Genomic DNA, 16,903 nt, shown 5'->3' with positions numbered 1-16,903 from the left:
CTTCTTCTTTTTTTTTTTTTTTTTGGTTTTTCAAAGTAAGGTCTCACTCTAGCCCAGGCTGACCTGGAATATTCTATGAAGTCTCAGGGTGGCTTTGAATTCACAGCGATCCTCCTACCTCTGCCTCCCAAGTGCTGAGATTAAAAGTGTGAGCGACCACACCCGGCTTCTTTCAATATTTTTATTTATTTATTTGCAAGCAGACAGAGATAGAGGACAGACAGAATTGGGTGCACCAAGGACCCCAGCTGCTGCAAACATATTCCATATGCACGTGCCACTTTGTGCATCCGGCTTTATGTGAGTACTGAGGAATTGAACTCGGGTTGTTATGCTTTGCAGGCAAGCACCTTAACTGCTGAGCCATCTTTCTAGATTTTTTTTTTTAACTTATTTATTTGCAAGCAGGGAGCAATAGATAAAGAGAAGAGAGACAGATGGGGGGCTGGGGAGGGAGAGAATGGTCACACTAGGGCCTCCAACCACTGTAAGTGAACTCCAGATGCATGTGTGATGTGGTAGTTTGAATGTATGGACTCCAATATATTCAGGATTTTATTAACGTTTGTAATTTAGAGCTGGAGAGATGGCTTTGTGGTTAAGTGCTTGCCTGTGAAGCATAAGGATCCCAGTCCGAAGCTCCATTCTCCAGGACCCATGTAAGCCAGATACACAAGGTAGTGCATACATCTTGAGTTTGTTTGCAGTGGCTGGAGGCCCTGGCATGCCCATTCTCTATCTGCCTCTTTCTCTGTCTGTTGCTCTCAAATAACTAAATAAATAATAAGCAAAATTTAGCCGGGCGTGCTGGCGCACGCCTTTAATCCCAGCACTCGGGAGGCAGAGGTAGGAAGATCGCCGAGAGTTCGAGGCCACCCTGAGACTACATAGTGAATTCCAGGTCAGCCTGAGCCAGAGTGAGACCCTAACTCGAAAAAACCAAAAAAAAAAAAAAAAAAAGAATAATAAGCAAAATTAAAAAAAAAAAAAGTTTGTAATTTAGAGCTGGGTGTGGTGGCACACACTTCAAATTCCAGCACTCAGGAGGTAGAGGTAGGAGGATTGCTGTGAATTCAAGGCTACCCTGAGACAAAGTGCTTGAGCTTTGCCTAGAGTTTCTGAAGTGTGCTTGCCTGTGCTGCTGTGGTGGCTTTGCTTGCTCTTTCCTTGGTCCTGTGAAAAGGGGACCAACTTCTGCCACTATGGAACTTCTCCTGGATATGCAAGCTTCAATAAAAATTTCTTCCTCCCATAACTGTGCCTGGTTTGGAAGTTCATCCCAACAACAACAACATGAAGCTGTCTGCTACATGCCACTTTGTGTATCTGGCTTTATGTGGGTACTTTGGAATTGAACCCCAGTTGTTAGGTTTTGCAGGCAAGTACCTGAATCTCTAAGCCATCTCTCCAGTCCCCCTTCTTTCCTTCCTTCCTTTTTTCCCCCCAAGGTAGGGTTTTACTCTAGCTCAGACTGACCTGGAATTCACTATGCAGTCTCAGGGTGGCCTCGAATTCAATCCTCCTACCTCTGCCTCCCCAGTGCTGGGATTAAAGGCGTGTACCACCACACCCAGCTTTCCTTCCTTTTTTTGTGAGGCAGGGTCTTACTCTAACCCAGGCTGACCTGGAACTCACTCTATAGCTAAGGACAGCCTTGAACTCACTGAGATTGTCCTCTCAAATTCCTGAGAGCTGGTATTAAAGGTATGAACTACCATACCTGGTATGAACCAATTTCTTAAATATCTATCCTCACCCCCCACACTTCTGTTTCTCTGAGATCTCTGCCTAATAGATGTGGGATAAGGGCAGGTGCACATCATGAACATGTCTTGCACTATTAATGGATTTATAAGAGTATGAACTTGAGGTAAGATCTAGTCTGTATTCCAGGGGCTGGGTATGACATTTCAGTCAGAACTCCAGAGAGGGCCCTCAGGGTCCCCCAGATGGTTCTCTGAAAACAATGGCGCACAAATTGGTGTGGGTGAAGGGCCAGAAAATATTTGCCTGAAGTAGGAGGGGAAAGGGAGTGAAAACAGCCTTTCTGCCCACATACCCATTCTGGGTGCGCTGCAGCTAGAATGCATTCAGAGAGCAAAACAAAGCTAGACAAAGCCAGACAGAGAGCGCGCGCACACAAGAGAGCCACAGCGCGCCCTATACCACTTCCATGATGAGGAAATAGAAAGGTAATAATTAGCACTCCTTCATGCTCAAGGTGGAAGTTCATGAAGCAGGGACAATAACTACAAGTAGCAAGTAAGGACTCCTCCTGTAGCTTAGTATATAGGTCCAGAAGAAGGAAATTCCATGCCAATACTTTCAATAGCAAACTTAAAAAGCCTAAGAAACTGTATGGACTAGACACAGGTTTTCAAATCATAGTAAGCTGGGGAAGGTTAAGATATCCTGGTATTCCATTACTCTTATACAGATACTGCCCATGGTGGGTGATTCAAACCCCAGCAACCCTGTTATCTCAAGAGGCCATGGGTGGGATTGAGAGATGGCTCAGCAATTACAGTGTTTGCCTGCAAAGCCTAAGAACCCTGGTTTGATTCCCCAATACCCATATAAAGCCAGATGCACAAGGTGGCACATGTGTGTCTGTTGCAGTGGCTAGAAGCCCTGGCACACCCATTTTCTCCCTCAAATAAATAATTAAAATAAAACAATTAAAAAGAAAAGCAAACCTCCAGTGAATTGTTGGCCAGGGAGGTCCCTGATGCCCCAAAAACACTACAGACCATTGCCGAGGCCCTTGGTTTCCTACCAGGAATAGACGGTAAGACCCTATTGATGAAGACTCCACATACTTGGGCTATAAGGCCACTAAGAAATCTGCTGGAACTGAGCTGATAACCTCCTCCATGTAGACCAACTGACAGAAAGCTGGAAGAAGCCATTCTGCATGCAGTTCAATGGGAGAAAGAGAAATCACCAGTGAAGATAATCTTTTTTTTTTTTTTTTTTTTTTTTTTTGGTTTTTCACACTCTGGTACAGGCTGACCTGGAATTAACTCTGTAGTCTCAGGGTGGCCTCGAACTCTCGGTGATCCTCCTACCTCTGCCTCCCAAGTGCTGGGATTAAAGGCGTGCGCCACCACGCCCGGCTTACCAGTGAAGATAATCAACAGTGGATACTGTAAGCCTTATGTTTGCCAGCCAGGTTAAGTGAGCCAATGGGTGCAATAGTGGCACATCTGTCATGGTGGCAACCAACTGTCCTCAAATTAGACTGGAGGCCCGCTCCATGGGAAGGAATATATCCCTGATCCTGAAAACTTAATACAGGGGTAGTCATGAGCCCTAGGAGTGTAACATCTGCGGCTGTTGGCTAAATGTATATACAATGTTTATCAAACTACCCAGTAAGCCCTTTTCTTAATGTTCACACCCATATATTAATACTACTCTCACTTTTGGTAGAGAACCTTCTCTTTTTAGATGGCAGTGACCTTGGGATGACCCAGAAGGCATCATGGTGCTGGAAAGAAGTAACAAAAGTGCTCAGTACTGCAATATCTCTATCACATCTTCCAAGGCTCAGGGTCAATTGCAGAAGAGATGGCGGAAAGAATGTAAGAGCCAAAGGAATGGTAGGACTCCTTTCAACATGCTCCTCCAGACACAAAATGGCCTGCATATCCATGACCTCAACGTGCCTGACACTACCTACACAAGACCATCATAAGAAGAAAAGATCATGACATCAAATAAAAGAGAGACTGATTGATATGGGGAGGGTATATGATGGAGAGTGGAATTTCAAAGGGGAAGGGGGGAAGGGGACATTACCATGGGATATTTCTTATAAACATGGAAAATGTTAATAAAAATTGAGAAAAATAAAAAGAAAAGAAAAAGAAAAGCAAGCTGGGGATGGTAGCCTTTAGTCCCAGCACTTGGAAGGCAGAGGTAGAGGACTGCCATGAGTTTGAGGCCACCCTGAGACTACATAGTGAATTCCAGGTCAGCTGGGACTACAGTGAGACTGTACCTCACAAAACTAAAAAAGGCTCCGGCTTCTTCTTTTTGCTTTTTAATTATTACTATTTTTTTAAAAAAAATTATTTGAGGGCTGGAGGAATGACTTAGCAGTTAAGACATTTGCTTGCAAAGCTAAAGGACCCAGGTTCGATTCCCCAGGACCCACGTAAGCCAGATGCACAAGGGGGTGCACACATCTGAAGTTCATTTGCAGTGGCTGGAGGCCCTGGCATGCCCATTCCCCCCCCCAATTTCTCTGTCAAATAAATAAATAAAAATAAAAACATATTTTTAAAAAATTTATTTGAAAGAGAGAGGGAAAGAGGCAGAGAGAGAAAGAAAATGGGCACACCAGGGCCTCTGGTCACTGCAAACGAACTCCAGACTCATGTGCCATCTTATGCATCTGGCTTATGTGGGTGCTGGGGAATCTGGCTTTGCAGGCAAATGCCTTAACTGCTAAGCCATCTTTCCACCCTCAGCTATAGGCTTCTTGAGGGACCAAGTTCTTGGTCTGGTAGGAGCACAGAGCACTTCTGGTACATATGGCAGGATCAAGGAAGGATTCACTGGGGAGTCACAAAGAAGTTAAGGGAGCAGGGGCAAAGGGCATCCAAAGAGAGGGCATTGCATGTGCCAAGTCACCAAGGACAGAAAGGGCCAAGAGTTAGAATTGCTAAAGTCCTGGGCGCATGCCAAGATATGGGCATACAAAGATTATGTGGTACCTGTAAACAATGTGGGAAACTAGATAGAGAGCAGTATTACTCCCTAAAACATTTAAGATACAGGAAGTAGAATCCAAAATACAGCTCTGGGGATTCCTTTCCTCAGTTCTTCCCTGTTTTTTTTTTTAATATTTTAGTTTATTTTTATTTATATATTTATTTGAGAGTGACAGACAGAGTAAGAGGGAGAGACAGCGAGAGAGAGAATTGGTGCACCAGGGCCTCCAGCTATTGCAAACAAACTCCAGGCATGCACTTTGTGCATCTGGCTTACATGGGTTCTGGGGAATCAAGCCTCGATCTGGGGTCCTTAGGCTTCACAGGCAAGTGTTTAACCGCTAAGCCATCTCTCCAGCCCACACACACAATTTTTTTGTTGTTGTTGTTTGAGATAGGGTCTTACTCTAGCTCAGGCTGACATAGAATTCACTGTGTAGTCTCAGGGTGACCTCAAATGCACAGTGATCCTCCTACCTCCACCACCATGCCTGACTTCTTTTTAAAATATTATTATTTATTTATTTGAGAGAGAGAAGCAGATAAATAAGTATAGATAGACAGATAGATAGGCCAAGTGTGGTGGTGCACCTTTAATCCCAGCACATAGGAGGCAGAGGTAGGAGGATCCTCGTGAGTTCGAGGCCAGCCTGACACTACCTAGTGAATTCCAGGTAAGCCTGAGCTAGAGTGAGACCCTACCTTGGAAAACAACAAACAAACAAACAAAACAAAAAAAGACAGATAGAGAGAATGGGCAAGCCTGGGCATTTAGCTGCTGCAAATGAATTCCAGAAGCATGCACCACCTTGTGCATCTGGTTTACATGGTGTGGTTTTTTGATTCAGGTGTCCCCCATAAACTTAGGTGTTCTGAATGCTAGGTTCCCAGCTGATGGAGATTTGGGAATTAACGCCTCCTGGAGGGAGTGCATTGTTGGGGGTGGGTTTATGGGTATTATAGCCAGTTTCCCCATGCCAGTGTTTGGCACACCCTCCTGTTGCTGTGGTCCACCTTATGTTGGCCAGGGGGTGATGTCCACCCTCCGCTCATGCCATCATTTTCCCCTGCCATCGTGGAGCTTCCCCTCGAGCCTGTAAGCCAAAATAAATCTTTTTCCCAGAAGCTGCTCTTGGTTGGGTGATTTCTACCAGCAATGCAAACTGGACTGCGACACATGGGAACTGGGGAAATTGAACCTGGGTCATTTGGCTTTGCAGACAAGTACCTTAACCACTATGCCATCCCTCCAGCCCACTCTCTGTTTCTTGAACCAAAATCACTGGAGTCACCTCTCACACTTTACTTTCAATAAATCCAGTAGGCTATCTTCAAACCAAACCTGGAATCTAGTCAGCTGTCAAACCACCTGCCTCATCTAAGTTACCTCTGCCTCCTGAGTGCTAAGATTAAAGGCATGTACCACCATGTCTGGCTGTTAGTTTTTATTTTATTTTATTTTTAAAAAAATTTTTATTAGCATTTTCCATGATTATAAAAAAACATCCCATGGAAATTCCCTCCCTCCCCCCCCACAGTTTTTTATTTTTAATTTATTAATTTATTAGAGAGAGAGGGGCAAATATATAGAGAGGAGAGAAAGTGGGCATGTCAGGGCCTCTAGTCACTGCAAACAAACTCCAGATGCATGGGCCATTTTGTGCATTTGGCTTATGTGGGTACTGGAGAATTGAACCTGGGTACTTAGGTTTCACAGGCAAGCACCTTAACTGCTAAGCCACCTTCCAGCCCTGCTTTTTTTTTTTTTTTCTTCTTTGTTTAGCTTAATTTAGTTTTGTTTTTCGAGGTAGGGTCTCATTCTCTAGCTCAGGCTGACCTGAAATTTACTGTAATCTCAGGGTGGTCTTGAACTCACAGTGATCCACTTACCTCTGCCTCCCAAGTGCTGGGATTAAAGGCATGCACCACTATGCCCAGCTTTATTGTTGCTTTTTTTAAAAATATGTATTTGAGAGAGTGAGAAAGAAAGAGGAAAAGAGAGAGAGAGAGAGATTAAGAGAGAATGAGCACTCTGGGGCTTCTAGCCACTACAAACAAACTCCAGATGCATGTGCTACCTTGTGCATTTGGCTTACATGGGTCCTGGGAAATCGAATCTGAGTCCTTAGGCTTCATAGGCAAGCAAGCTTCTTAACCACTAAGCCATATCTCCAGCCCTTAAAGTACTTTTTATTTATTTGAGACAGCAAGAAACAGAGAAGCGCCGGGTGTGGTGGCGCACGCCTTTAATCCCAGCACTCGGGAGGCAGAGGTAGGAGGATCACTGTAGGTTAGAAGTCACCCTGAGACTACATAGTTAATTCCAAGTCAGCCTGGACCAGAATAAGACCCTACCTTGAAAAACAACAACAACAAAAAGAGAGAGAGAGAGAGAGAGAGAGAGAGAGAGAGAGAGAGAGAGAGAGAGAGAGGGGAGCACAGAGAGACAGATAGAGAAAAAATGGATACACCAAGACCTCTAGCCACTGCAAACTAACTCCAGACACATGTTCTTCCTTGTGTATCTGGCTCATGTGGGTCTTGGAGAATTGAACCTAACTTCTTTAGCTTTGCAGGCAAGGGCCTTAACCTCTAAACCTTATCTCTAGCCTTGCTGGATTATAACAATAGTCACTTCTTGGGATGTAGAGAAAGGATGAGGAGTTGAAGGCCAGCCTTGCCTACATAGCAAGTTTGAGGTCATACTGGGCCATATGAGACCCTGTCTTAAAAAACCCAAACAAGGGCTGGAAGGATGGCTTAGCAGTTGGGGCATTTGCCTGCAAAGCCAAAGGACCGAGGTTTCGATTTTCCAGGACCCACGTTAGTCAGATGCATAAGGGAACGCATGCACCTGGAGTTCATATGCAGTGGCTGGAGGCCCTGGCACACCCATTCTCTCTCTCTTTCTCTGTCAAATAAATAAATAAAAACAAAATATTAAAATAAAAAGTAACAAAAAGCTGGAGATGGTCAGAATACTTGTCTATCATGCACCATGCCAAAAAACACAATAAAACAACAAAAAAAGAAACAAACCTGAAATCCCAGCACTCAGGAGGCAGAGGTAGGTCGAAAAACCAAAATAAATAAAAAGTAAATAAATAAATAAATAAAACAAGCACAGCTTGAGCTATAGCAAGACCCTACCTTGAACACAGAAAAAGCCCAAGCAAATAGATAAGTTGGGTCTGATAATACAGCTACTTGTGAGGATAACATAGGAGGATAATAAATGCCAGCACGGGCAACTTAATAAGACTCTACCTGAAAAAAAAAAGAAAAAAAGTTGTAGAAAGAGAGGACTGGGCAGAATTGGTGCTGTGAATAAAATGCTTGCCTGCGCAAGTCTGAGTACTTAAGTTCAAAACCCCAGGCCCAGGTAAAAGCCAGAAAGCCATGGCAGGTGCTATAATTCTAGCATGCCAATAGTGAGATAGGAGAATTTTCCAGAAGCTCACAGGACAGCTTGGAAAACACAGAAGTGAACAACAAATAACAAGACCCTTTCTCAAAATGGGGTGAAAGATGGGGAATGATCCTTGAAAGTCATCCTCTGATCACACATACACTGTGGCATACCCACACTCACACTCACACACAAGAATACACACGTGGGCTGGAGAGATGGGTCAGAGGTTAAGGGTGCTTGCTTGCAAAGCCTGATGGCCTAGGAAGGATTCCCCAGTACCTATGTAACACCAGATGCACAAAGTGATACATGAATCTGGAGTTCGTTTGCAGTGGCAAAAAGCCCTGGCATGCCCATTCTCTCTCTTTCTGTCTCTCTCCCTCCACTTGCAAATGAATAAATAAATGTTTTGAGGTAGAGTCTAACTCTAGCACAGGCTGACATGGATTTCACTCTGTAGTTTCAGACTGGCCTCGAACTCACAAGGATCCTCCTACCTTTGCCGCTGGAGTGCTGCATGTGCCACCACACACGGCTCATCCTACTTTCAGAGTCCACCTATCAGGAAGGGGAAGGCATGGCAGCAGAAACTTGAGGCAGAGCTGTCCATATTCATTTCCCAGGGAAGAAGCAGTGAGTGATGAATGCTGCTATTAGTCAGCGCTCTCCTCATACAGTTCAGGATCCCAGGGCAAAGAATGGTGTTGCCCACAGTTAAGGTAGGTCTTCCTACCTCAACCTAATCAGATAGTCCCTCAGAGGCATTCTAAATCCTGTCAAGCTGACAATCAACATAAGCCATCACAGGCAACTTCCCAACCTTGATGTCCCTGACGCAGGTCCAGAGTGTGCCTCCCTGGGTCTGTACACCTGCAACTATGCTGGTCCTCATGCCCCTAGTCCCCTAGATGTTTTCTGAGTGTTTCTGGATGGGGCAGTGACAAATGCAGATGATTTCTGGTGACCCATTGCAGGGTATACACAGCTTGTCCTGATGGATGGATTCCGTTCCCCCAGGATTAGCAAGGGAACTCATCTAGCTATATTTCAGCAGTAAACAATTGTTACCATTGACCATTTTATAATCAAGAATTACCATCTTGGGCTGGAGAGATGGCTTAGCGGTTAAGCGCTTGCCTGTGAAGCCTAAGGACCCCGGTTCGAGGCTCGGTTCTCCAGGTCCCACGTTAGCCAGATGCACAAGGGGCGCATGCGTCTGGAGTTCGTTTGCAGAGGCTGGAAGCCCTGGCGCGCCCATTCTCTCTCTCTCCCTCTATCTGTCTTTCTCTCTGTGTCTGTCGCTCTCAAATAAATAAATAAATAAATAAAATTAAAAAAAAAAAAGAATTACCATCTTGAAACAAAAACAAAACTTCATTCAAATAGCTGATATCTCACATGATGGACGGGCCTCAAGTCAGCCAACTACCTAGAAAGAGCCAACTACTGGTACAGAACTTAAGTTTTGGAGTCAGAAACTTCTGTTGTCAAAATCCTTACTTCATTGCTAAACGACTCAGATTTCTGTACAGTTCTCTGAGTTTTGGTTGAGCACTGGCCCAGCACTGCTCAGTCAACCAGGCTTCTTTTACCATGATCACAAGAGAGGCTGAACAGACAACGTAGCTTAGCAGGCGAAGGAGCCTGCCAGCCAGGGTTCAACTCCTTAACCACCTATGTAAAGCCGGATAGGCATTTGTTTGCAGGGGGGAAGACTCTGGCAGGTACACACACATCCAAATACACATAAATAAAAATTTAACAACTCCTGTAAAAGGCCCTTTTGTGACTCAGATATTAAGATTCATACGAAAGTTGCATTTTTCAGGCAAATGGCATTTAGTAGTTTGAAAATTTATTTTGAAACAGATGTTTGAAAATCAGTATGAACATAAACTAGGTAAGATGGCACACACCTTTAATCCTAGCACTTGGGAGACTGAAGTAGGAGGACTGTCATGACTTTGAGGCCAGGCCAGGCTACAGAGTAAGGTCAGTCTGGACTAATATGAGATCCTGCCTCAAAAACAAAACAACCCTCCCTCCCAAAATGAACAGAGTTTTCTTATTTTGGAGGGGCAGATGTAGGCAATTAAGACAAAGGTCTCAGTCCATAGCCCAGGCTGGCTCAAACTCATGGCAATCCCCTTGCCCCAAACTTTTGCGTGCTGGATTTTTTTTTTTTTTTTTTTTTCCTGAGGTAGGGTCTCACTCTAGCTCAAGCTGACCTGGAATTCACTACGTAGTCTCAGGGTAGCCTCGAACTCATGGTGATCCTCCTACCTCTGCCTTCCAAGTGCTAGGATTAAAGGCATGCGCCACCACGCCCAGCTTGGGTTTTTTTTTTTTTTTTAATTATATGTACAGCTTATCAGGCTTCATAGAAATAGGCCCAACCCTTTTGGCTCACATCTTAACAAAGGCAGAACAAATGTTTTAAGCCCTTCAGATCATCCTGCCACTCCAAGAGGAAAGTTAAGAAACTTCCTATTCCCTCCCTGGTCACTGTGACCTTCCACAGAGCATTTATCATGAACACATATGGAGGGAGGGCTCTGAACTCCCAGGACAGCGAACCTCAGGGATGTCACAAGGAGCACATGTGCAACAGCAGCATGTGCTGTCGCTGCGCTGCTTCAATTTAGGAAACTCTTCACTCTCTTGCTCTGCCCTAAATAGCAACCAAAGTTATACATCAGGTGCTGGCAGGATGACAAGAGAATGATTAGCTCATTGTCACACAAGTCAGGGCAGGGAACAGTGCAAAGAAAACAGGGTAGCCATGACAGGCATGGTGGCACACACCTTTAATCTCAGCACTTGGAAGGTAGAGGTAGGAAGATCGCTGTGAGTTCAAGGTCAGCCTGAAAAACAAAACAAACAAAATAACAGGATAGCCAGGTTCTTGCACAGGAGCCTCTGATTACCAGCACTCCCTCTTCTGGAGAGATTGCAGAGGGCTTAAACTTGCTTTTGGTCTCCTAGCAGCGGGAATATGGTCACTGGGTATGTTCTTCTTCAGAGTTGGGGCTAAACCCAGAGCTTCCAACATGTAAGCACATACTGTCACCACTGAGAGTAACCCCAGGCCCCTAAGTGCTTTTTAGCTCAGGTTTTCTGATGGGGTGGGGGTCATGTATCAAGCCGCACATCTCCCTTAACAAGGCTCGCTGGAGCTGCCCCATTGGCCCTCATACCTCTTCTCTGTTCCTCAGCAACACACCACAGGGAGTGAGGTGGGCTCAGGCTCAGGTGCATTTCCCCAGCCCTGGGACTAGTTAAATGATTTCACACAGCAGGGTGGAGGAGCAGCCAAAGAATAACGCCACTTTTATGGTTTTGTGTGTGTGCATATGTGTATGTTCATGTATGTGAGTATGGGCATATACATGCCACAGCACACATGTGTAGAGGCCAGCGGACAACTTTGGGTGTCAGTCCCACTGTTTCAAGCAAAATCTCTCCTGGTTCACTACTGCATTTGCAAGGCTAGGGGAATGTGAACATCATTCTCTTGCTTTCAAGTCCCTTCTTGCCATAGGTGCACTAGGATTATACAGCAAATACTTTATCCACTAACTCATCTCCCTAGCACCCCCCCCCCATTTTTTGAAAAAAAAAAAAAAAACAAACTATTACTATTTATTTGAGAGATAAAAGATATTATTTGAGAGATAGAGATCGGGGGGTGGGGAGAGAGTGGGCAGGTCAGGGGCCCCAGCCACTCCAAACAAGCTCTAGATGCATCTGCCACCTTGTGCATCTGCTTACGTGGGTCCTGGGGAATCAAACCTGGGTCCTAAGGCTTCGTAGGCAAGTGCCTTAACCGCTAAGCCATCTCTCCAATCTAGCCCCAAAGTTATATGTTTTATCTAAGAAATCCCTTTACAAATTTTTTTTATTTATTTGAGAGTGGCAGAGAGAGAGAGAGAGAGAGTGGGAGAGAGAGAATGGGGGCGCCAGGGCCTCCAGCCATTGCAAACGAACTCCAGATGTGTGCACCCCCTATTGCATCTGGCTAATGTGAGTCCTGGGGAATTGAGCCTTGAAATGGGGTCCTTAGGCTTCACAAGCAAGCAGTTAACCATTAAGCCATCTCTCCTGACCCATTAAAAATTTGTTTTGTTTACTTTTATTTACTTATTTGAGAGAGAAATCCCCCTTTTATTTAAATAAAAAAGCTTTTCTTTTTTTCTTTTTTATTCTGTATTTTTTGGGTCCTTTGGCTTTGTAGGTAAGCACCTTAACTGCTAGGCTATCTCTGCAGCCCTTCTTTTTTATTGTTTTGGTTTTTTGAGGTAAGGTTTCACTCTAGCCCAGGCTGACCTGGAATTCACTACATAGTCTCAGGGTGGCCTTGAACTCATAGTGATCCTCCTACCTCTGCCTCTGGAATACTGGGATTAAAGGCATGTGCCACCACGCCCAGCAGTTTTTCCTTTCCTTTCCTTTTCCTTTTCCCTTTCCCCTTCTTTTTGAATTTTCAAGCAGAGAGATACCGGGAGAGAGAGAGAATGGGTGAGCCAGGACCACTAGCCACTGCAAATGTCACTTTGTGCATCTGTCTTATGTGGGTACTGGGGAACTAAACCTGGGTCCTTAGATTTTAAAGGTCTTAACCACTTAACCATCTCTCCAGCCCCAACTTTTGTTATCGTGATAGTACAAGGAAAAGGGTTAGCAAACTTAAATGTTTCTCTTAAGAACAGAATCATACCTTTTAGTACAAACTTAAGAAAATACCTGGGCTGGAGAGATGGCTTAGCGGTTAAGCACTTGCCTGTGAAGCCTAAGGACCCTGGTTCGAGGTTTGATTCCCCAGGACCCACATAAGACAGATGCACAAGGGGACGTACGCATCTGGAGTTCGTTTACAGTGGCTAGAGGCCCTGGCGTGCTCATTCTCTCTCTATCTGCCTCTTTCTCTGTCTGTCACTCTCAGATAAATAAATAAGAATAAACACTAGATAAATAAATAAGAATAAACACCAAAAGATTAAAAAAAAAATACTTAATGGTGGCAAAGATGCTGGTGCACTTTGTCCATTAAAGTGCTGGGATCAAAGGCATGCACCACCCCGCCTGGCTTAAATTATCTTTTACAATAATTTATTTATTTGCAAGAAGAGAGAGAGAATGGGCATGCCTGAGCCTTGAGCATGCCTGGGCCTCCACCACTGCAAACAAACTCCAGATAAATCTGCCATTTTGTGCATCTAGCTTTACATGGGTACTGGGAGATTGCAGGCAAACACTTTTACTTCTGAGCCATTTCTCCAGCACTAAAAAAATTTTTAAAAGCGTTTGCTACCACACCCAGCTTAAAATCTTTTTTTTTTGTTGTTGTTGTTCTTGTTTATTTTTATTTATTTACTTGAGAGTGACAGACACACACAGAAAGAGGCAGATAGAAAGAGAATGGGCATGCCAGGCCCTCAAGCTACTACAAATAAACTCCAGATGCATGCGCCACCTTGTTCATCTGGCTTACGTGGGTCCTGGGGAATCGAACATTGAACCGGGGTCCTTAGGGTTCACAGGCAAGTGCTTAACCTCTAAGCCCCTAAAGCCAGAAAAACAAAAAACAAAAACAAACAAACAAACAAAAAAGAGGAGAGAATGTGCATGCCATGGCTTCTAGCCAGTGCAAATGAACTTGACACATGCGCTACCTTGTGCATCTAGTTTTATAAGGGTACTAGGGAATTAAACCTGGGTCCTTTGGCTTTGCTGGCAAGTGCCTTAACTGCTAAATCATCTCTTCAGCTCCTCCTCAGCCTTCTAACATAGCTTTATATTCCTGGTACACAGGATACACTAAGAAAATAATAATAATAATTTTTTTTTTCTTTTGGTTTTTCAAAGTAGGGTCTCACTCTAGCCTAGGCTGACCTGGAATTCACTATGGAGTCTCAGGGTGGCCTTGAACTCATGGCAATCCTACCTCTGCCTCCCGAGTGCTGGGATTAAAGGCGTGCCCAGCAATTATTGGTTTTTCTCTACCAAATTGGATTCGGATTTACCTAAGACAAAGGAAGCATTTGTCTACAGCTAACAGGAAAGAGAAAATCACTAGGAATTACAGAAGAATAGTACGCCCAGCCATGGGCAGGAGGTCTGCAAGCCCACCCATAACTTTCCAAGGAAGTGGATATGTGAGCAGCTGTCCCCCTGGGCCATGTCAGGGAAGCTAGGGCTGACAGCCAGCCTTCCTGCTGTCTGGCAATATGAGATTGCAGTTTGTCAGGAAGGGTGGTGCTCACTACAAGGGCTGACAAAGCATGGGAAACAGTAGCCTTCTACACAGCCTCTTCTTCCTGAGGTGCTGTGTGCTACAACATGGAAGAAAAACACAAGTCAGTCACAACTAATTTCCCCGTGTCCAAGGAATGCAGACTTCCCAGAAGCAGACCTGCTTTGCATGAAGCCATCATCAAGTGCAATCTCCTGCTTGATGGCCAATCTTCAGAGTACTTCCTGAGTCTTTACTCCAGGATTTACTAATGAGCCGGAGGTTGAGAAGGCTGAGTGTTTTTCTCTTTAGAGCTACCAGAACCTCCAACATGTCCTTTCCTATTTCTCCTCCAGGGACACCCCAGAGTGCTACTACCTAAAGATGCTGACCCTAGAATAAACACCCAGGCCCAGAGAGGACAGGGAACTTCGTAGGGCTTCCCAGAGGGAGACCCAACCTGCTGCCTTGGCACAATGGTTCATACCTAGAGCCTTCACGGAAATCTGCCGAGTGAGTGGAGGGGGGATGTTGATGCACACCAGGTCCACGTCTTGATGCAGCAAGACGTCATCAGTCCGGCTGGTATAGAAGGTAATGTTCATCTCCTCAGCCAGTTGCTTGGCCTCCTCCTCGGTCTTCCCCCACAGGGCCTCCACGGTGAAGCCCTCTGCCCTCAGGAGTGGGACCAGGACCCGGGCTGAGCTGCCAGTCCCAAACACACCCACTCCTGGCAGCATCTTCATCCCGGCCTCAGCTCAACAAGTCATCTCTTCACAAGGGCCTCCAGCATCCAGCTCCCCTTCCCACAGTTCTGGTCAAACATGGCTCCTAGAACAGCAAGACAGGCACTGTTGGTAATGATAAGCATACTCTCTTAACTGCTTAACCTGAGGTCACACTCTAGGTTTTTAGTTGGAAGAAATAAGTTCTCGGCTCAAAACACACAAATGAAACTGGGTGTGGTGGCGCACGCCTTTAATTCCAGCACTCGGCAGGCAGAGGTAGGAGGATTGCTGTGAGTTTGAGGTTGCCTGGGACTACAGAGTGAGTTCCAGGTCAGCCTGAACAAAAGAATATCCCTAAATCTAGGGGTCAGTTTTCATGTACATCCCACTTAGACCTGTTAGCAAACATCAAATAGTTTCACTGTCCTTGAAACAGTTCTCTTCACGTGGCTTCCTGAACACAAGTGTCTTCTGATTCCCCCCACTTCTCTGGCCACTTCTAGTGCCTGTGTTAGTCTCTTCTGATGTTGACTGTAGTAACCACAGCTTAGGCTCTGGCTCATTTCTTTTTTCTATTTATACTTCCTTGGTAATTCCACCCAGTCTCAAGGCTTTAAATATCACTTATTCCCTGGTGACTCCCAAAGTCATCAACTAGGTCCTCTCCTTTGAGCTGGAAATAAGTATAAACAACTGCCCATCTGACCTGTCCACTTGGATACTGAAATAGTCATCTGAAACTTAAAATATCCAGGACAAGGCCCCTGATGGTTGTATTCTCACAATAGCTTCATCTCTGAAGCTGGTAACATAAATGTTCTAACTGCTCAAGCCAAAATCTTGGAGCTACCCTTGATTCTCCTTTCTCTCACACTAGCCATCAGATCAGCCACGATCTGCTGCTGGCTGTGCTTACAAACTTTGTCCTCAGTCCAAGTGTTTTTCATGACTTCTGTGATTACCACCTTAATTCAAGTCACTATTACCTTCCTCCTATATTACTGCGAAGCTGAATTGGTCTCCTAGCTTCTACCCTGACCTTCCCCATGCTGCACCCACAATCTATTCCCATAGCACTGAGAGTGACATGATTAAAATGTAAGTCACATCAAGTCGCTCCCAGGCCTAAACCCACCAAAGGCTTCGCTCCTCTCTTTTGGAGTAACAGCGCAAGTTCTTCCACCAACATACATGACCCTGTATGATCTGTGTATATTCCTCCTCTGCTGCCAACTTTTACCTTTCTGACCTTGTATTTCTTTTTTTTTTTTTTTGTACTTTTATTTATTTATTTGAGAGCGACAGACACCGAGAGAAAGAGGCAGAGAGAGAGAGGGAGAACGGACGCGCCAGGGCCTAAAGCCACTGCAAATGAACTCCAGACACATGCGCCCTCTTGTGCATCTGGCTAATGTGGGTCCTTGGGAATCAAGCCTCGAACTGGGGTCCTTAGGCTTAAAACAGGCAAGCGCTTAACCACTAAACCACCCCTCCAGCCCTGACCTCGTATTTCTGCAAACTCCAGATGCATGCGCTACTTTTTAAAAAAGATACTTTATTTATTTGAAAAAGAAAGAGGCAGATAGAGAGAAAGAGAGAATAGGCATGCCAGGGCCTCTAGCCATTACAAACTAACTCCAGATGCATGCACCCTCTTGTGTATCTGGCTTATGTGGGTCCTGGGGAATCAAACCAGGGATCCTTAGGCTTTGCAGGCAAATGTCTAAACCGCTCAGCCATTTCTCCAGACTGCAAGTGCCACTTTTTAAGAATATTTTTTTTATTTGCAGTTGCTAGAGGCCCTGGAACACCC

At 45.0% G+C, this 16,903-nt stretch overlaps 1 protein-coding gene across 1 annotated transcript in view; it reads right to left on the bottom strand.

Moving 5' to 3' along the window:
* Gfod2 (glucose-fructose oxidoreductase domain containing 2) overlaps positions 1-16,903 on the bottom strand; it is a 35,781-nt gene that overhangs the window by 3,633 nt on the left and 15,245 nt on the right. The window contains exon 2 of the mRNA XM_004661684.2: positions 14,850-15,193. Coding sequence (XP_004661741.1) covers positions 14,850-15,108 — 259 coding nt within the window. The 5' untranslated portion in view covers positions 15,109-15,193. The remainder of the gene's footprint in view (positions 1-14,849; positions 15,194-16,903) is intronic.

This window comes from Jaculus jaculus, chromosome 1, assembly GCF_020740685.1.
Source record: "Jaculus jaculus isolate mJacJac1 chromosome 1, mJacJac1.mat.Y.cur, whole genome shotgun sequence".
NCBI lineage: Eukaryota > Metazoa > Chordata > Mammalia > Rodentia > Dipodidae > Jaculus > Jaculus jaculus.
The sequence above is the reverse complement of the archived record's forward strand: the minus strand, read 5'-3'. Positions and strand labels throughout refer to the sequence as shown.